The sequence below is a fragment of the Medicago truncatula genome, chromosome 7 (assembly GCF_003473485.1).
Source record: "Medicago truncatula cultivar Jemalong A17 chromosome 7, MtrunA17r5.0-ANR, whole genome shotgun sequence".
NCBI lineage: Eukaryota > Viridiplantae > Streptophyta > Magnoliopsida > Fabales > Fabaceae > Medicago > Medicago truncatula.
This window is the reverse complement of record NC_053048.1, coordinates 52924860-52947529: the sequence shown is the minus strand read 5'-3', so window position 1 is coordinate 52947529 and position 22670 is coordinate 52924860. Positions and strand designations below refer to the sequence as shown.

Here is a 22670-nt window from a genome sequence, read left to right as displayed (position 1 = left end):
TATCATCCAAAAGCTTCTTCAGCATTGCAGAGTGAGATGACACACATTTGGTTCTGAGTTGATCCAGCAACTCATCAAAGCTCTTCTGAAGATCCATCCACTGATCATAATAGTGAATAGGAGGTGCAGGAACTGTTCTGCGAAGAATCAGTGCCTGAATCTCATCACTAAGTCTGATCAGCTGTTCCTCTATATACTCAGACTCTAGGATATGGTCAGGGATGGGTGAAGGTTCAGTTTGAGTTGTATTTGATGTGGTTGGTTGGTCAGAGGTTAAGTCTATTATTGTGGGTGAGTTTGGTTGTTGTTGGTCTGTTGTTTGATGGTCAGAGGGTATTGTTTGATGGTCAGGAGCTGTTTGGTCAGAAGCAACTTGTTCAGAGGCAGTTTGCTCCTGAACAGTTTGCTCAGGGATGGTTTGGGTTTCTGTTTGGGTTTCCAAAACAGTCTTTTCAGGAACTGTCTTAGAGGCTTTAGTGGGTGTTGGTTGCATTTCACCACCTAGATGTTTTTCTAAGTTGTGAAGGGTTGAGGATTCTTGGTGTTGGGGGGTTTCTGAAGTAGTTGCATCTGAAGCTACTTCAGAGGCTTTTTGTGTGGTTGAGTTATGTGGTGAGTTTGTTGTAGGTTCTGGGTTTGGTTGAGGTTGTTGTACACTAACAGGTTCAGGATTATCTGGATAGAGAGGATGAGTAGGAGGCAAATTGAATTTCTCACAAAGTTTAATTCTATTCTTAGAAAATTCTATTTGAGTTTGCTCCCAGTCAAGTGTTCCTAAATCTGTTAGTTTGGTAGGTTTGGTTTTTAGAAGCTTGTCTATGTGTTGGCTAAGGGGTTGGTCATCTGATTCTGTTGATGATGAAGAGGGTGAAGAGGGTAGAGATGGAATCTGAGTATTAGTTGGAGCATTAGATGGATTACCTGAAGACTGAGCTTCTGGATGAACTGCTTCTGGAGCTTCTGAAGCTTGTTCTGATGAAGTTGCTCCTGAAGCTTGCTTATTCTTCAAGGCTTGAGAAAGCAGAGTTGCTCCATACTTAACAGTTTCTAACTCTGATGATAAAGCAGCAATGTCAGGAGTAGGCACATACCCTGCAGCCTTGAGACGTTCATCCCTTTCTTCTTCATACAACATCTTCATCCTTTTCTTCTCGGCTATCTTGGATGCAGCAACCTCCCTAGTATACTGCTTCATTTCTTCAGTCATTTCGAAGCTGGGCATGACTATGGGCTCAGAAGTTGCAGTCCTTTTTGCTTTCTTAGGGCTTGAGTCTTCATCCCAGTTCTCTTCCAGTTCTTCCATCATTTGTTCCCTTCTTCCTTCAGCTGTCTTCAGATTTCTTGTAAAATTAGACCTCTTCCTTTTGATGGTCTGAAGAGCAGCTTCTCTTTTCCTTTTGGGACTTGGAGGCTTTTCAGAAGCAGCTTGTTCAGAAGCAGGCTGTTCTGCTGTTTCTTGAGTGCTCCTTGTCCTTTTCTTGATAAGAGGGACATCATCCAAATCCTCCACTTCTTCCTGAATGGTGGACATAGCAGATTTTTCTTTCATAGCTTTCTGATGCTTCTGAGCACCCTTCTCAGTAGCATCATCAGCTAGATACTCTTCCTTGGTGATCTGCTTCTTCTTGGACTTTCTGCTTTTGGCCACAGGCAGAGCACCACCATACATTTCATCAGGAACATCCTTCAAGCTGATTTTCTTGTTGTAGGTTGTGTAGAAGTCCAAAATGTATGCCCTTTGAACATCCAGAGGATCCTTCTTGCATATGTGTATCTCATTAGAGACTAGATCAGATATGACATCAGATTCATGCATATCTGAATCTAGTTTCTGGCAAGTTGAGACCAGCTTCATTTTGACCAAGGTTGCCCCATTTATTATCTTTCCTGTGACTGCTCCCAGCTTCTGATTGTCATAAATGCCCACATCCTTTAGGACACTTAAGATTCCTCCTTCCTGGAAAATTATGGAGAGCAGCCTTCCATAAGGAACGAACTTTCTGTTCTCCATCTGGCTCTTCTTGAGTTCCTTGATCATGTACTTAAACATGTACTTGGGAACATTCATTGTTGTTTCTTGAGTGATGGTGTGATGCAGAAAGACCTTATGACCAAGAGAGGGTTGATCATTTCCTCCACCTTTGGGAAAAATGTTTTCATTCTGGATCTTCAGCAGCATTTTCTTTTCCATGCTTAAGGTGCTGTAAGACTTAGCATCCTTTGATCCGTAGATAGTGTAGTTTACTATCTCCTTCCATGGGCTTGTTCTGGGGTTAGGAATCTCTTCTCCATCATAAGTCCCAGAAGCATCCCTTCTCATGGCTTGAGCAATCACTTGCTCATTGATTGTTACAGGAATGCCCATGACAGATGATCTAATCTCAGTCCCCTTGAAGGCGCTTAGACCCATCTCTTCTCTGGTTTTTCCTTCCAAAGTAGGATTAACCAGAATCATCTGAGCTTCTTCCTGTTTAGCAGCAACTTTGTCATACACTGAAGCTCTAACCCAGAATTGTCTTACCAGCACTTCATAAATGGGACCATTGAGAAGACTGAAATAACCCATCAATTTTTGCTTCTTGTAAAATTTTACCAAGTCGCATCCATGGTGAGTTAGAGAAGCGAAATCCACTGGATTTTCCGCTTGAATAATTAATTCCCATTCTTCGATTGACATGGTTCTTCCCTTTATCTCATATGCAGGAGCTTCTCCTTGTTGTTTGTTTGATGATGAACCAGTTGCAGAACTTGAAGAAGCCATTGATATGAAGTGGTTTTAGGGTTCTAAAGAGTTTTTGAGAGGATGAGAGAATGCGCTTACGTTCGCAGAGGGTTGAGAAGAAAAATAGAAAGTGTTTGTTGTGAAGTGAGAAGTGTGTGAAATGACTTAGTGTTTTTATTAAAACGTTTGTAATTCAGAGGGGACAAACAAACACAGCATTAATGACAAATTGGGGGCGCGTGTAAGTACGTCAAAAAGCGAATAAAAACATCATTGCCCTTTTTGTTATACTCCAATACAAATAAACCACGTCAGAGACTCTTCAGAAAACTACCTTTTGGGTAATGAGACAGCTGTTACATAAAGTAACTTCCACCGTTCCCACTAACCAAGCTATTCAGAAGCAAAGAATAACACTTCTGAAGTTTTAGTGCTGACGTCATCTTCAGAAGCACATTTTCCTCAGAACCTCAATTAAGAGCTTCTGATGAACCAAAATGCTTCTGAATAAACTTCAGAACCAAACTTCTTATTCAGAGGCAAGCAAATTTTTTTTTTTTTTTTTTTTTTAATCAGACACAAAATGCATGTTCAAATTTTTCTTAATAAAGTCAAATCTTTCAACAGACAAAGGTTTTGTAAATATGTCAGCCCATTGATGTTCAGTATCAATGAATTGTATATCTAAAATTCCTTTTTGAACATAGTCTCTGATAAAATGGTGTTTGATTTCAATATGCTTGGCTCTTGAATGTAGAATTGGATTCTTTGACAAACAAATAGCAGCAGTATTATCACAATAAATGGGAATACTGTTAGCATTTATCTGATAGTCTTCCAACTGATGTTTCATCCAAAGCAGTTGTGTGCAACAACTTGCAGCTGAAATGTACTCTGCTTCTGCTGTAGACATAGCAATAGTTGCTTGTCTTTTGCTTGCCCAGGATATCAGATTCTCTCCCAGGAATTGACAATTTCCACTGGTTGATTTTCTTTCAATCCTATCACCAGCATAATCAGCATCACAGAATCCAATCAACTTATAATCTAGGGATTTCCTATACAGGAGTCCAAGATTAGTTGTTCCTTTCAGATACCTGAAGATTCTCTTAACTGCAGTTAAATGAGATTCTCTAGGATCTGATTGAAATCTTGCACACAAGCATACACTGAATAAAATATCAGGTCTAGATGCAGTGAGGTATAACAGAGAACCAATCATACCTCTGTAAAGCTTCTGGTCTACTACTGTTCCAGTATCTTCTTTGCTTAAGGTGCAGGTTGGATGCATTGGAGTGTTCATCATTTTACAGTCTTCTAGCTTGAACTTCTTCAGAAGCTCCTTTGTATATTTTGTTTGATGAACATATACTCCTTCTTTACTTTGGTTGATTTGAATTCCCAGAAAGAATTTCAATTCTCCCATCATACTCATTTCAAATTCATCCTGCATTAACTTAGAAAATTCTTTGCAAAGAGATGCATTAGTAGAACCAAATATTATATCATCAACATATATTTGCACAATCAAAATATCTTTCTTAAGAGTCTTTCTGAAGAGTGTTGTGTCAACTTGTCCTCTTTCAAAATCATTTTTAATTAAGAAATTACTTAGTCTATCATACCAAGCTCTGGGAGCTTGTTTCAAGCCATATAGTGATTTCTTAAGTTTATAAACATGGTCAGGATGCTTAAGATCCTCAAACCCAGGAGGTTGTTTAACATACACTTCTTCTTCAATGACTCCATTAAGAAAAGCACTTTTGACATCCATTTGATATAATATTATGCCATGATTAATTGCGTAGGATAGAAGTAACCTGATTGCTTCCAATCTTGCAACTGGAGCAAATGTTTCAGTGTAATCAATGCCTTCTTGTTGACTGTAGCCTTGAGCAACAAGTCTGGCTTTGTTTCTGGTTACTTCTCCTTGTTCATTCAGCTTGTTTCTGAATACCCATTTTGTTCCAATAATGTTCTTCTGAAAAGGTTTGGGTACCAGATCCCACACGTCATTCCTTTGGAATTGATTTAGCTCTTCTTGCATAGCTAATATCCATCCATCATCTGAGAGAGCTTCTTCAACAGTTTTAGGCTCAATTATTGAAAGCAGTCCTATCAATGATTCTTCTTGTCTAAAATGTGATCTTGTTCTTCTAGGACTATCTTTGCTTCCAATGATTAACTCCTCAGGATGTGAAGATTTGTGCTTGAATTTAGGTTGAATAACCTGCTGAGTGTTATCTTGAAAGTCCTCAGAAGCAATTTCATTCTGTGCTATTGGGCTAGGTTCTGCTTCTGAATTAGACTCAGCTTCTGGAGTGATTTCAGCTTCTGGACAAGATTCAACTTCTGTATACTTTTCAGAATCAGAAGGTTGATCAGATTCTGATGCATCTTCAGAATCAGTTGTACCTGCATTACTTTCACTTTGCTCTGAAGTTTTACTTCCAGGCTCTCTATCATCAAATTTTACATGCATAGATTCTTCAACACATTGTGTTTCTGAATTATACACTCTGTATGCCTTTGACCTTTCAGAGTAACCTAAAAAGATTCCTCTTTGAGCCTTGGCATCAAATTTCTTCAGATAGTCTTTAGTGTTTAAGATGTAACAAGTACATCCAAACTGATGAAAGTAAGAGATATTGGGTCTTCTTCCTTTAAAGAGTTCATATGCTGTTTTCTCCAACATAGGTCTGATATAGATCCTATTTTGAATATAACATGAAGTATTGACTGCTTCTGCCCAAAAATGTTTAGCTAAATTGTTTTCATGGATCATGGTTCTGGCCATTTCTTGTAAGGTTCTGTTCTTTCTTTCTACAACCCCATTTTGTTGTGGAGTTCTAGGAGAAGAAAACTCATGGAGAATCCCATGTTTTTCACAAAAAAGTTCAAATGGCTCATTTTCAAATTCTCCACCATGATCACTTCTGACTTTCAAAATTTTCAATTCTTTTTCAGATTGTATTTGAGTGCAGAAGCTGCTAAACACTTCACATGCATAGTCTTTACTTTTAATGAATTTTACCCAAGTCCATCTGCTGTAATCATCAACAATGACTAATCCGTATTTACTTCCATATAAAGATGCAGTGTTAACTGGACCAAAAAGATCAATATGGAGTAATTCTAAGGGTCTGGAGGTTGATATAATGTCCTTAGATTTGAAAGAACTTTTCACAATTTTCCCTTTCTGACATGCACCACAAAGTGCATCTGAATGATAATCAATGTTAGGCAATCCTTTGACCAGTTGTAACTTGCTAATTTTAGAAATTAATCTCCAATTAGCATGTCCCAACCTTTTATGCCATACCCATTTTTTATCATTCATTGACAGAAGGCAAACTACCTTCTGATCAGCCAGATCAGAGAAATTTATTTTATAGACATTCTCAACTCTCTTTCCCTTGAATGTAATGGATTTGTCATCCTTGTTGACTAGTGTGCAGTTGGTCTTACTGAACATTACATCATACCCATTGTCACAAAATTGACTAATGCTCAATAGGTTATGCTTCAGACCATCTACTAGCCACACATTATTAATTGAGATGGAGGAATTACCAATAGTACCTGTACCAATGATCTTTCCAGTTTGGTTGCCACCAAACTTCACTTCTCCTCCATCTTTCATTGTAAGGGTAAGGAACAAAGCTTTCTCTCCAGTCATGTGCCTTGAACATCCGCTGTCTAGGTACCATGACCTTTGTTTCTCTCTTGCCCTTAAGCACACCTGCATTTTTGGCCAATTCAGATTTAGGTACCCATATCTTCATGGGTCCTTTTGGGTTAGTTTTGGAGGTTTTACTTTTCCTCCCTTGTACCTTAGGGTAAATGCTGAGTGGCTTCTGATCATTCAATACTTTAGGTTTGACACCTTTTGGTATTGTTTTCTCAGAAGCAGTAGCTGCTTTGTTCTTCTGATCCTTTTGTTTTGGAATTTTAGATTCTGGTTTAATCAGATTCTGATGAACAGGTTCTGATCTTTTCAGAATTTTAATCTTTTGACTCTTAGGATCAGATTTTGTCATTACCTTGATCTTAAGATTCTCTGGCTTTGATGTGATCTTAGCCTGTGAACCTGAAGCTTCAGGTTTTGACTGAACAGCAGTTATAGCATTTGTACCTTCAGGCACAAAGGTGGATTTCAATCCATCCTTGATACAATCACAGTAGCTCTTGAGACTGTATTCTTTGGATTTCTCCTCAGAATATCCAATCCCTTTGCCTTTGTTCTTGTATGTGCTGTAGATCATAGAAGCAACTTTGCTTCTGTCTATTCCAGCCATAATAAAATCATCCAAGGCAATCTCATGTTTATTGCCTGAACCTTTATCACATTTTTCTTGTAGCTTCTGACAAAGACTCTTGAGTCTATCTTCATATGTTGTTGATATGAGGTTAAACCCTTTGAGTTCTTCTTCAGAAGCTTTCAGTTCCAATAGAGTTGATTTTTGTTGTTTCATCAAATCAACATATTTTTCTTTTAAATCTGTCAACTCATTGGTTCTGTGTTCAAACAGTGATAAAAGTTCTTTTAGAGAATCAACAAGTTCTTGTCTAGGGATTTTGGAATATACCTCATTTTCATCTTCTGAATCTGATTCAGCTTCTGATACTGCTTCTGATGATACTGTTGCCACTAACCCAACGGCTGCCTTAGCATCATCATCAGCTTCTTCTTTATCAGAACCAGATTCACTATCCAAATCTTCCCAGGTTGCCATCAAGCTCTTTTTGATTTGCTTTCTGAATTTACTGGAGTTGAAGCTTGATTTCTTGGATTTGCCTTTAAACTTCTCCTTTTGAAGATCAGGGCAATCAGCAATGAAATGACCAGGCTTCTTACAATTGAAGCATCCCTTCTGATCTTCTTTCTTGAAGTTCTTGTAGCTACCTCTCTTGCTCAAAAATTTCTTCTGCTTCCTTGCCAGATACTCAAGCTTGTTGGACAGCATAGCCATCTTTACAGATTGATCTTCATCAGAATCTCCATCAGGTGATTCTTCTTCAGATTCACTGGCTTTGTAGGCTTTGGAAGACTTTGAGGTCTTTCCTTTAGATGGTAAAGCAATGGATTTACTCTTCTTAGAGGTTTCATGCTCATTTAAACTCATTTCATGCACTTTGAGTGAGCTAACAAGATCTTCAACACTTAAAGTATTTAGATCCTTAGCTTCCTCAATAGCAGTTACTTTGGGTCTCCATCTTGAAGGTAAGCTTCTCAAAATCTTACTAACATGATCAGAAGCAACATAGCTTTTCTTCAGTATCTGCAATCCAGAAACTAAAGTTTGAAATCTTGAGTACATTTCTTCTATACTCTCATCATCCTTCATTCTGAAAAGTTCATACTGATGAACTAACATCAAAGCTTTAGCCTCTTTTACTTTCTTGCTGCCTTCAAAGTTTGCACATAGAGAAGCAAACATGGCCTTCGCAGTAGATTTGTCACTCATTTTCATGTATTCGGTGCGAGGTATAGAAGCCACAATGATTCCTCTTATCTTGTGGTGTTTCTTATAAAGCTTCTTCTGAGCAGGAGTATGTATTCTTCTGTCTATGGCAGCTCCTTCTTCATCCAAATCCAGATCATCAACTCCATCTTCCAGTATATCCCATAGCTCTTCATCCAATCCCATGATAAAGCTGTACATATTAGTTTTCCACCATGAAAACTCTTCTGGATCTCCATTAAACTTTGGAGCTTTTCCAGAGTCTGTTTTCTTGTCAGCAGTATCATAGTCATGCTTGACACTTGTGTATTTTGTAGTAGTTGATTCCTCATCTCCAGACATGTTTTTCTAATAGATCTTGAACTGTAACACGGTTAAGTGCTGTGATAACAAACCAGGCTCTGATACCAATTGAAGGTGAGAAAAACACAAGAAGGGGGGGGTTGAATTGTGTTTTCTTTTTCTGTCTAAAAAATTCTTCTTCTGATAAAACTTCAGAAGCAGAGTGAGAGTGCTTCTGATGAAATGATCAGAATCAGATATGCAGCGGAAAGAACAGAGCAGAGAAAAGAAAGACAAAGACACAAGCAGTTATCCTGGTTCCTTCCACAACACGGAAGTAGTCCAGTCCCCCTTGCACTTCCAAGGAGATTTCACTATAATCACAAGATTACAACTGCTCAATACTTTCTAAGTATGAGACTTCACAAAACTATGCTCAAGCACACACGCAAGAGTCTTCCAATGCTCAAGCACTAAGCAAGAGACTTCTAATGCTCAAACACGCAGGCAAGAGACTTCTAATCAAACAAAAATACAGAGAATTGAGTTTGAATTGAACACTTGATATACAATCAGTGGTGTTCACAATACAATACAGAAAAGACTCTAGACTTTGAATTTCTAAGATGTATCAAATCAGTGCAGAAATTCAGTGTGCTTTTTAGAATCAAATTGACAGAGTTTTGGCGCTTTTGAACTTGCGTATATTCCTATTTTATCTTCAAGTCTTCACTCCTTTATATAGAGGCGTGAAAGAGACGTTGAGATAATCAGCACGTCTAAAGAGTCGTTTGAAATCCTTTGATTATCCACCAGTGATCTTTTGCCTGATTTGGGTGTAGTCCTTTGAAGAATAAACTTCAAATTCATTCCCATCTTGAGTTGTACAACTTCTGCAGGCATGGCTGTTGTTTTGTCTTGTAGCGTAGACAGAAAACAGAGTAGTGGAGGTAGTGGTTGTACACTTGTACTTTGTCAACTCTATTAATGAGAGACAAGTGCTCAGTGCTTTCCATATATCCGTTGATACCTCCCTTTCAGTTCTTCGTTCTTCTTTGATAAGACTGAATTGAGAATCAGCAACTTTGAATCTTCAGTTTGATTAAAGAATCAAATGTAGCTTCTGGTGAAAATATTGCTTCTGATGAAAATATTGCTTCTGATGAAAACTTTTGCTTCTGATGACTTTCTGCTTCTGATGACGTCATCTCTTCAGGAGCAGTTTAGCTTCAGGAGCAGTTGAGCTTCAGGAGCAGTTTTCTTCAGATGCTCAGAATTTCTTTTTCTTTCCATTGTTCTTCCAAGACCTATTGAAATAACTTGAGTAGCCTTTGGTCCTGTACACTTGAACAATTATTAGTAAAAACCAATTGACAATTTTTAATACCTTGTTATCATCAAAACTTAATAAGGTTCTTTGTGAAACACATTTTGTTCCAACAGGAACAACAATGGAAAAATGTTGTCTCTTGTATCTTGGCTACTTCCTTGTCCATACCCAAACAAAGGAAACAACTCTTGGTTTTCATTTTAATTTACATAGTTTTTCATTTTACCAAACCAACAATTTTTTATTTTTTATTATGCATTCTCATATGCAATTTCTTTTTCTCACATCTTCTCCTAATTCTTTCCATTCTACCAACGAAAAATCCATAATAATTCTTAAATCCAAATCAATTAATTGTTCTCGTATAGCACCTGCTCCACTAGAAATTTCTCTATTTCGAAATGTATCGAAACCTTGAGTAGCAAAAAAGAGTGGGATACTGTATTTCTAAGATTGGATTTCGTATTCGAATGAACCTCGTAATCGTAAGAAAGTAGGTTTTTTAACTACGGACACAAATTGAAGCAAATCAATAAATAATGTCCATCGGTTTCCTAACGTCATCCAATTGTTATTGATTTCATAAATCTAATCAAAAAATTTGAGGAATTTATCTTAGAGGATCCATTTGAAGAATTAGCGTAGAGGGTTTTAACTCATATCCACCACTAATTGAATAGTGGGTTTTAATTTCGATAGGAGCAACACATAATATAGATGAAGCATTTGTGAAGGTGTGCAAGGGGAGAAGAGATGAACGAAAACTGCAAATAACAGACGGCGTACGTATAACGTGAGAATGAAGACGACGGTGTGGTTCAGTGCATCACGCATAGGTACAAGGTTAAGTGAATTAATAGGAGCTATTGGATCAAATGAAATCAAGGGATATGATTTGGTGTCAATATAAAATTTGACACCTGGTATCAACGGATCCTATCATATATATATATATATATATATATGTGTGTTTTTTTTTTTTTTTTCCAATTTACATCCACCTAAATATATTGTGGACTAGATTAGCAACCTACATCCATTTATTTTTTACCCAAAAAACCCGTTGTCACTATTCAAATCAATTTTGAATAGAAAGATAGTTTTATAAGTTTCAGGAAAACAATAGTAAATTTAAAACACTCGGTAAGCTATAAGGCTGTAACAACGTTTTTTTTGAGACAGCCTTAACAACGTGTTTTTTTTTTCGACATAAAATAGCAATTAAAGTTTAAGGTTATGTTTTTATTCGACAAAAAATAGTTCAATTAATGTAAAGAACAAGTGAACTCGTTGGAACAGAACAATTCAATTTAAGGTTATGTTTTTTTTTTTTTTTTTATAAAAAGAAAAGAAAAACAATTACGGAAATAATAGTTGACACCTAACGGAATTTAATATTGTGTTTTCCTTTAAAACAGAAGTAAAATTTACAAAACTATCATTTAATTTCAGACGACTTAAAATAGTGAACTGGTTTTTTGGTAAAAAAATAAGTGGGTGTTGGTTGCTAAAGTACTCTCTAATATTTTTAAGCAGTAGTGAGAGACTCTAACTTGTCAAACTTCTGCAAATGTTATTCTTGATATAATGATATGTAAGCTTTAATTAGGGCGTGTTCCTACTGTGGCACAATAAATTATGGATTTTTTGAGTGATTTGTTTCTATATCATCAGATATAAAGAATTGTGTATTTTTTTTTAGGATTTTTTTTTAAATCCTATGCTTCAACTGCACACTTGATGTTAAAAATTGCATATTATAAAACTTTGGAGAATGGTAAAAGATATATTAGAAATGATATATTAGAAAGAAAAAAAACATATTAATTTTTTTTTACAAAATGTTTCTAAACGTATTTTATTTTTTAGAGAATTAAACATATTTAAAATTTTGATGTAATGGTTTATTTTTCATTTTGGAATATCACACTTAGGGGTGGGCATGGTTCGGTTAACCTAAAAAACCGAACCGAAATTTTGAAATGGTTCGGGAAAACTGAATCGAACCGTTTCAGGTATGGAGCTAACCGAACTGAACCAAAGTTATGGTTAGGTTAACCGTTTTCTTACCTATGAACCGAACCGAACCAAAACCAATATTTTGAACCGAAATGTATTTTTTTTATCCTTTTGTGAATTTAATTGTGTTTTTTTTATCCTTTTTTTATCCAAAAGGCAAAATATTTTTTTATTTACTTTTTTTTAAGAAAATAAATTTTTTATTAATATTATTATCACACAAACACAGTAAAATAATAAGTTTAATGCAAAATATATTAAGAAATAAAAATTATAGTATGAAAATTATTATCGATTATTTTTTGAAAGATATGAAGTAATAATAATATAGATTAAATTAATGTAATATATAAGATTAAACACGGTAAAAAAATATGTATTAATATTTACTTTCGCGGTTAGTTTGTTTCGGATTTGAAACAATTTACTACGATCTCTTTTTAAAAATAGCTTACTCAAAACCGCTTATTTTATGCAAAACACCTTATTTTAAAAAATAGCTTATTCAAAACAGCTTATTTTATGAAAATACCTTATTTTAATAAAAAAAAACAGCTTATTCAAAACAGCTTATTTGATAAACAACTTATTTTCTGAAAAACAACTTATTCAAAATAGCTTATTTTATGCAAAACACCTTATTTTAAAAAACAACTGATTTTATGAAAAACAACTTATTCAAAAAAGCTTATTTTATTAAAAATAGCTTGTTACGATCTCTTTTTAAAAACAACTTAATCAAAACAACTTATTTTATGCAAAACAACTTATTCAAAACAGCTTATTTTATGAAAAAACAACTTATTTTAAAAAATAGCTTATTTAAAATAGCTTATTTAATGCAAAACACCTTATTTTAAAAAATAGCTTATTCAAACAGTTTATTTTATGAAACAACTTATTTTAAAACAGCTTATTCAAAACAACTTATTTTATTCAAAACATGTTTTGAATCAGTTGATTTTTGAAAATAAGTTGTTTTGAATAAGCTGTTTTTCATAAAATAAGTTGTTTTTTTAAAATAAGTTGTTTTTCAAATAAGCTATTTTGCATAAAATTAACTGTTTTTTTAAAATAAGTTGTTTTCATAAAATAAGCTATTTTGAATAAGTTGTTTTTTAAAATAAGGTGTTTTGCATAAAATAAGTTGTTTTGAATAAGTTTTTTTTTTTAAATAAATTATTTTGCATAAAATAAGTTGTTTTTTAAATAAGCTGTTTTTTTAAAATAAGATGTTTTGCATAAAAAAAAGCTTTTTAAAATAAGCTATTTAATGGCTTACATGTTGATTCAAGTGGTTTGGTTATGTTCGATTCAAGATGGTTCGGTTATGGTTCAAGAACTGTTAATAAATTAACGGTTTGGTTCAGTTCGCGCGGTTCGATTCGGTTTATGGTTATTTTTGCCCACCCCTAATCACACTATACGCACCATGTGGAAAGCATTGATCAAAACTATAGGAGCATTGAAAGAAAAAAAAAAACCAACTTCAGTGAAGTAAGGAAGTACACCACCCAACTTCGAGAAATTATGCATTCTTTCTGCAACTAATGCACCACTCAATGCAACACAACAAATACACCACTCAATGAAGCAAGGGTGTTATTGAAATTTTTTACGTATCTAAAAAGGAAGTTTACGTTGTCATTCGTCTCTTTAAATTGCACGAGAATCATATTTTTGATGTGAAACCCATTTCTATAAATCATTGGTTCCATGTTGGTGCTACGTAACAACCAAACATTGGAAAGAATATTCAATAACGATATAAACTGTACATGTTCAAATTTACGTCGCTCCACTTTTGTGCATATCAAACAATATGCTAGAGAGTCTAATTAGATAAGCTTAAACAAATTAATATTTTGTAAAAAAATTATTCTAATAATTTATGTAATTTTTTTAACAATGTAGATAAGATATTATTGTAGCAACTTTGTGGTTAATTTTAGATCACAATTTGTTTGATTTCTTCTCTTGATTTTCAATGATGGTAAAAGATTTGTATATTGCGTAATCCTCCTTTAATTTTTACATATTGATGTTTTTTTTAATGGCTTACATGTTGATGTACGGCTTTACTTGGATAATGTGTGTGAGGAAACACAATTATATGTTGTCATTTGCTTTAATTTATTGTCTAGAATGAACCCTCAATTTTTTTTAAAAGGCTAAAATTAAATATATCAAACCCACAAAAGATGTTTCTCTAACACAAGATACTAGAGAGACAAAGAGTATTACAATATAGCACAGCTGAAATCACAACAACAGAAAGAAAAAATAAATTTACAAGGCTTTCAGGGTCGACCTTGAGCATAGGCCAGGGGTGCGATGGCCTAGGATCCAGCCTTGTAGGCCCCAAAAAACTTTTAAGTAGGGAGGAGGCGTGTATAGTAAAGCTTCATTTCTTGGGGTGCATATAGAAAAACATATAAAAAGGCCTCAATAGGCTTAAGCCCAACAACTCTTCTCTTTTTTTTTAAAAAAAAAAACTACTTCAGATAACCCCAAATCCTAATAATTGACTCAAATTCAATTGAGCTCCAACTTTTTTTTGGAATTTCTTTTCTCACCCTATAGGCTTCTCAAGCGTCTGCGTCTTTAAATTGATCATTTTTTTATTTGGATTTCATAATTTGAAGCTTCTTTGTTGTATTTCAAATTTTATAATATGAAATATGATTAACTAATTTTTTCTTTCTTTCAAAACAGCGACATAAACTATTAAAATGACAATTTAAAGAGACATAATATAAATTGTTAAAAATTGAACATATTTTATTATTTGATCAAGAATTCATAATACCTTTAAATTAACATAATATTTATTCCAACAAAATATTTGATCAAGAATTCATAAGAATCAACTTTTTTTATTGTTGTTTATATGGCAATTACTTTTGTGAAAAATAGATTTGAGAAATCGAAGAGATTTGAAATGATTTTAATTTGCATCTCAAAATGGTCAAAGAAACCGCAATCTTATGACTTCCCGATAAAAGCCAAAAAAAAAAAAAAATGTAAAACAATTGTATATTCTCAATGGTAGTCTATATATCTTAGTTTTTTATTATGGCTGATTTTTTTTAGATATGTTTGATATGCCTACATTTTGTTTTACTTAGCTTTGTTGTGTTTGGTTTGACCCCCAACTTTTTTGTTTCGTTATTCTTTTTTATTAATAATGCATATGATGAGATTCATTTGACACACGATGTTTTGGTATGTTAGCATAGTTGGGATTTCAAAACATAAGAGTGTGTTTGTTTCAAGGTTTGTAATATGATTTTCGGGAATGTGAGATTGGAAATGCAACATTCTCATGTTTGTTTTAAATTTTGATAATTTGTTTCCAACAATGCTATAGTCCTAGGAATATTACTACACATAATCTCTTATATTCTTATTCCCATGCGAATAAAACTCAACTTGCTATAAATTCTCACTGCCACTCACATATATTTCCATTTTTATTTTTTTTAATTAAATAATTTCTAAAATATTTTCAGGAAATCTAAATTTTTACCAAATACATGGGTAGGAGTGTCATTCCTAGGAATATTATTCGTTGGAATATCATTCTAAGGAATGTAATTTCTTACATTGAAACAAACACACAACATAGTTAAAAGGTCAACTGTCATAATTAATGCATGTCACATTAATCGTTTATCAGGAGAAAAATTGAAGCATTGTTTGAAGGATTTTTTTCTCAAACTTGGCTAAGGCCCATAAAATGATAGGAACGACTTTGAGGCGGCCTTTAAACACATCAAAGGATTCTGCCTCAAAGTTTGGTAATCAAAATTAAACAAAACATAACACGATTTTTACCAATGATACACTTGGTTCTTCACTTTTTTCGAGAAGAAATGTCAGCAGCTCAATCTTTTGATTAAAAATTCTTTCATTCTTATCCTTCTAAATTGTATACAGTGTTAATATATCCCGATAATATTAAAAGTCAAACAAATTTTTTTTTGAAAAACTATCGGATTTTAAGGACGAGGTGATAGATTATTAGATTAATTATGTGGATATGATTGGTCAAACAATATGAATGTTGAAAAAAAGAACCAAGAGAAGCCAAATCCATTTATTTCATCAAAACATTATGCATAATTTATGTAGTTAATAACACCATTCACGATCCTTAAAAAAAAAAAAAAAACACCACTTACGAAAGTATGAAACTTAAAAACTTACGGTATTGCAAACAAAAGGCTTAAATATGCATTTCATCCCTGTAATTATAGGCCATTTGATTTTTCATCCCTAAGCTTACTAATCCTCCTATTTTACCCCTGTAAAAATTAATCATTTAAAATTCCGTCCCTCTTTCCGATTAATCACTGCCACGTCACTGATTAGCTGACGTGGCAGTTCTAATTCACTTATTTCGTATGAATGGACCAAAATACCCTTGTTTTCCCTTTCTTCTTCCCTCTCTTTTTCCCTGTCCAGAACATCTCCTTGATGAACCCAGCAACACCATGGCTTTCCCTTCCTTCTTCCCTCTCCTTCATTCATCAATCTCAAATTCTCAATGAACCCAACAACAACAACAACACCATCCATCGCAAACACACCCTCCGATTCGGATCCATCCAAACCTGAATCTGAACAACAACAACAACAAATCCATAACAAATCATCAACAAACAGATCGCGGTAAATCCCAATCTATTCACTTCACCAATTTCTCTAACAAAATATAGAAAAATCCCAATTTGGGTTCTTCTTCTTCTTCAATCATCAACCTTCAATCTTATGGAATGGCCGCATACCCACCACCTCAAGAAGAAAACATAGCTGCTAAGAGAATGAAGACTTGGTGTGAATCGAAATTTGATGATATTATTCTTCCGGCGGTTCCGGCAGTGGCAAGAAGAATCTACGGTAACCCAGAAGAAACAATCGATTCATTAGTCTCATAAATTCTTGTTGTTGTTGAGGAGAAGAGGGATTTGCGTACTGACGAAGAAGAAGAAGAGCGTGAATGAGAGAAGAGAAAACAATTATGGTTGAGTTTGAGTTTTGGAGTGAAGTTTGTAGAAGGAAGTGGAAGTGTGTGAGGGAAGAATCTTATGTGAGACAATGCCATTTCTACTTGTTTTTGGAGTGAAAACTCATCACCATTTCCATAAGAAGAAAAAACCCACCCTTTTAATGTTATTTCTCTCTCCCTCTTTGACCCTTTTTTCTTTTACTATGTTTTCAGATTGAGATTGTGATTGGATTATTGTTGTGTTGTTGTGTTGTAATGGAGGAAGAAGTGAATTAGGGATCCAAGTTCTAACTTTGTGAGGAATAAATGAATCTCTGGTGGTGGTTTTGTCACGATTTGAATAGAAGAGGAAGGAGAAGAACCTGAACTGCATGAAGAAGAAGAACTATGGAAGAAGAAATTGGAAATTGGATGATGAGGGTATTTTTGTCCATTCCCATGTCATTTTGCTAATTTGATGACGTGGCAGTGATTAATCGGGAAGAGGGACGAAATTTTAAATGATTAATTTTTACAGGGCAAAATGAGAGATTAGTAAGCTTAGGGATGAAAAATCAAATGGCCTATAATTACAGAGATGAAATGCATATTTAAGCCTAAACAAAAATTAACATTTTAAATTCATTTATTAAATGATGTACTCCATCTTATTATAGTATATATCATAAAGATCGGTTATCGTGAACTTAGTTTAGTTGATAGAGACAATGCATAATATATAATATATTCAAGGTTGTGAGTTCAAAACCCGACCTCCATAAAAAAAGACTATATACATTATTAATTGAATAATTTTAAAATGCAGTTATTTTTTTTTTTTTTTAACGACCGATTGATGTAAATACTAACTCGAGTACAATGTATCTGAATTGTCTGTCTTTGTGGTGGGAAAAACAAGATGGGTTTGAAGCAATCTGGACCGTGTGATGAATGAGACGGTTGAAATGAAGAGAATCCGGATCCGTAGTACAACATAACATAGGATCGAATGAGTATAGCGAAGCAGAAGGTAGATTGGAAAATCTGTTGTACCGACATTTGAGTATGAGTTTTGGCGGTGTTCTATGGATATCTATGACTATATGCATCTTCTTCTCTTCCGTTTCTTTAGCTTTGAGTGTGAGTAGTGGATGCAGTAGTAAACCAGCAGTTGTATTCGTGTTCGGTGATTCCAACTCGGATACGGGTGGACTCGTTTCTGGACTCGGTTTCCCTGTCAATCTTCCAAATGGTCGTACTTTCTTTCACAGATCCACTGGTCGTTTGTCTGATGGACGCCTCGTTATCGACTTTCTCTGTAAGTATTTTAATTTCTTCTATTTATTCACATCAAAATCTTTCTTACTTGCTAAGATTAGTTTGCTATCTGGATATATACATACATTAACAATATAGACCCACATCCTTCGCCTTCGCCTTCGCCTTCGCGTTCATCTTCACTGTGTGTGATCTACTCATTTTTCTTTAAACTGCAGTAGGTGGGGCCCGTGTCTTCAAATTATCGATTATTAACCCATTATGGCTCCATATATCCCGCGGTTTCTGTTTTCTTCAATACATAACAAACTGTCCTAGCTCAACTTTACAAAAACACTCATTATTTAGTGACATATATGACAATAACAAAGTGGTAATAAACAGAAGACAAATGACAAATTTTCACTATTTAGAATAAATGAATTTCTGAAATTTTTATTTTAAAAATAGTAATAGTATAAAAGTTGTTTGCATTAGTTCTATAGGGTAGAATGGAGTCAAATTACATGTCATAACATCCATTTTTTAAATGTACCTAGATTATTATTCCACTTCATTTCACCCATACTACCAATCCAGAGACATACCATAAGAGTTACCGGGTTAATAGGTAACACATTAAATTATTGGTTTAAATTTGTACGATGTTTTTTTTTTTTTTTGTAGATAGACGAAATAACAATAGTCACTAGAAACTCACAGACAAGTGGAAGTGGAGGAACTGGTGTCCACAGGTCCTAGCAATTTCTGCATTTTAGTCGGTTGAGCTAAGACATGTGGAAACATGACGAATTTTTAACACGTTGAAAATAATTTTTCACTTACTAATGGAGGAATTGGGGTGCAAGTTTCATACAGTTAGTAATTCCAATATTAGTAATAACCTTGAATCTGATAAATATTTTTCTTCAAACCATTGGCAGGCCAAAGTTTGAATACAAGATTTTTGACCCCATACTTGGACTCCATGTCTGGATCCACATTCACAAATGGAGCAAACTTTGCGGTGGTTGGATCCTCTACCCTCCCAAAATATCTTCCTTTCTCTTTAAATATACAGGTCATGCAGTTCCAACATTTCAAAGCTCGTAGTCTTCAACTTGCTACCTCAGGTACATTGATTTCCTTTGTTTTTTATTTCGTTCACTTAGAGAAACTATTGTGTAAAATAAACTGTGAGACCTGTTCTTCTGACCTTGTTTGAAATATTTGATTGCTTACATATATTTTCCTCTTAGCAGTATGCATACACCACTGATTTTCCTCTTAGTTCCTCATTGAGTTCTTCCTGATTAATGATTATAATATTAGTGTTATCGTGGACGTGTAACCATCATAGCGTTTGGTAGATATGCTGGAACTTGATAGAACAGAATATATGAGTTTTGTTATGTGATTGGTGCAAAGTAGAGGAGAGTAAGACAGATAAAAAAATATTTCATACTGGTTGCATTAAAATCGATGAAACCAAAGAAAAGAAAAGAAAAGAAAACTATCTAGATATGATGAATTTGATACATATAGATGAAATTGAGGAATCACACTATTGTTATCAGTTTCAAGTAAATTTCTTATGCTAGTTAAAGTGCAAAATCATTTAAAAATATTTTATGAAGTTAAATCCAAGAATGAACTAATTGCAAATTGCAATGCAAATAGGTGCAAAAAATATGATCAACGACCAAGGCTTCCGGGATGCACTATACTTGATTGATATTGGGCAAAATGACCTTGCTGATTCATTTACCAAAAATCTGTCATATGTGCAAGTCATCAAGAGGATCCCAACAGTTATCACTGAAATTGAGAATGCTGTTAAGGTCAGTTTAGTGCTCTTTCAAACTGTTGACTAAATTTGCTCATGACCTATGAGTCCGACTAATTTTATTTGTTTCATAATGGCGATTTAGGTATAGCTAAATGGTCTGTGTGTGATCATAAAACTGATCCACTATTTTTTTTGAGAGGAAAACGGATCCACTTTTTTTTCACTTTTATGGCTCATCCTTTATGACAGAAAATTAAATTTCCCCTTTTCCTTTTATTGAGTACTTCCTTTACTTTGTAGCAAGGTTTCCATCTCTAAATTTCTTGATTTTAAATTCTTTATCTGATTTCGATAGATTATAGATAAGAGAGATAAGAAGTGTAGCTACTGCTGAATTTTTCTCCCAAAATCAAAATTAGGATAAAAAAGTGTGAAGTGGTTGGTGTGCAGTATGTGCGAGTGTTGTAAACCTTGGGGTAGTTCGATTCCTACTTATAATAAAAGGTTTCTCCAGTACATAATAAAATCCGGTTTGGTACTTTAGTTTATAATAATTATAAAACACACTGTAACTCATTATCGTGGCAGTGGTTCCATATACCACCTGATTACATATATATACATTTCATTGTAAATCAAATTCAGTTTGCTCATTTCAAACAATGAGTTTATCCGATAAGATTCTTGGCATGGATTGACCTCATGCACACATGAGAAGTTTATTGTGTGTTTTCGTTTTGGATGCTGCAATAGGGTAGATTCTTTTATTACTCAGGGTACTTCATTTGTAATTGGATAAAGGATATTGCACTTTCTTTAGCTTAGAAGAACAATGTTCATATCTATTCCATACGTTTGCTACTCATTCACTCAAACTTCTTCATTGAATTCAGATCATCGACATGTGCATTTTTGTTCAAAAAATCTTGATCTTATTATTGGTTCTCCATTGGTTTGATGCTTAGTTCATTTATCTGTATGCAGAGTTTGTATAATGAAGGTGGAAGGAAATTTTGGGTTCACAATACCGGGCCCTTTGGCTGTCTTCCTAAATTAATTGCACTGTCTCAGAAGAAGGATCTGGATTCATTCGGATGTCTTTCTAGTTACAATTCTGCTGCAAGATTGTTTAACGAAGCACTGTATCATTCAAGTCAGAAATTAAGAACTGAATTGAAGGATGCTACCTTAGTCTATGTTGATATTTATGCCATTAAGAATGACCTCATCACAAATGCCACCAAATATGGTAATAATCCAAGCAAGCACTTTATTCTCATTAAGTATTGATTATTATTAGACTCGGGGTTATGATGCTAATCTTAATCAAGTTATTACGACATCATATTGTTTTAGTTCTAGGTTCCATTGGAAGCGAACACGTAAAAAAAATGCTTTTCAATACACTGTTTATGAAATCTCTGCTTCAGTGGAATCAAGTTATTGCACTTTCCTCTGAAAAACATTGTTGAGTGTTATTATTATTACTATCATGATTGTGATGAAGTTTGTTAATACATTATCAAATAGGTTTCACAAATCCGCTAATGGTATGCTGCGGCTTTGGAGGGCCACCTTATAATTTTGATGCAAGAGTGACATGCGGTCAACCTGGTTATCAAGTTTGTGATGAAGGATCACGGTATGTGAGTTGGGATGGAATCCATTATACCGAGGCTGCAAATACATGGATAGCTTCAAAGATACTATCGACAGCTTATTCCACGCCACGCATACCTTTTGGTTTCTTCTGTCACTGATATCTTACAATGATTAAACTATGCAAGAGGGTGAAAAATAGTGAACTACTATTATTTCATTAGCTGCTGTTTTACCGTCTATGTACTTCTCTAAGAACAGGTTTTGCCATTTGGTTATGCTCAAGCATGAAATTGAAGCCTTACCCATGTTGCATTGTTGCCAGGTTCAGATAGTGTCTTCGTTTTGCCAAAGGAGAGTGTTTGATTTTGTAATGTTGTATTATGTAAAAGAACAAATGAGAAAAAATGATGTATTTTTCGCTATGCCTCTATTATTAATTTAGGCCAAATACCTCTCCGGATCCTTCAAGTTTCATATTTGTTTCAGATAGATCCTTTAAGTTTCTAAGGTTTCAGATGGGTCAAGTTTCGAGTTTGTTTCGTATAGATCCTTTAAGTTTCTATGGTTTTAGATAGGTCCTTAAAGTTTCGAGTTTGTTTCAGATAAGTTCTTTCTATCAACCTCCGTTAAGCCAAAGTTGATCTGTCTCTTAAACCAATTAGTTTTTGCTTATTCCTTCAAAAAAAAAGATATTAGTTTTTGCGTATACATATCAGGCACTGCATTAATCCACAACACAAACATTCCCCCTCTAAGTGGATGACAATGTTTTACGGTAGGATCTAAAATGAAATGGGAATATTTTATAAATTATAGGTATTAAAAACATTTAATTTTATATGTTTTGTAGGGTGATGAGTGCTAGCAACACTCTCTTTTGAATACTCTCTCTAACACTCACTCTTTTATTGGGTAAAATCAATGTAGGACCTACAATTTGGAAATGGAACCCACATAAAGTGGTGGGACATACATTGATTTCACCCAATAAAAAGAGTGAATGCTAGGGAGAGTGCTCAAAAGATAGTGTTGATAGCATTCCTTTTTGTAGGATTTAAGTAATTCATTAATATAATGCTTGCCGAATCTATGCGGTCCTTCTCAGCTAACATGGCAATGTCACAATATGAAAGAAAAAGAATCTAAAATGAGCTTATGAACTCTGTACAACTAACCGTCGTTATCTCTAAAAAAAAAAAGGTCATTAATTCTTA

The 22670-nt window shown here is 34.3% G+C and overlaps 1 protein-coding gene across 1 annotated transcript; it reads left to right on the top strand.

Annotated features, from left to right (window-relative positions):
• Nucleotides 1-17725: 17725 nt before the first annotated feature.
• Nucleotides 17726-21930, top strand: LOC11434165 (GDSL esterase/lipase At1g09390). The gene is made up of 5 exons (XM_024771426.2): nucleotides 17726-18126; nucleotides 19010-19198; nucleotides 19746-19906; nucleotides 20839-21103; nucleotides 21385-21930. Exons 1-5 carry the CDS (start codon nucleotides 17874-17876, stop codon nucleotides 21612-21614), a joined length of 1098 nt encoding a protein of 365 aa, XP_024627194.1. The 5' UTR covers nucleotides 17726-17873; the 3' UTR covers nucleotides 21615-21930.
• Nucleotides 21931-22670: the final 740 nt, after the last annotated feature.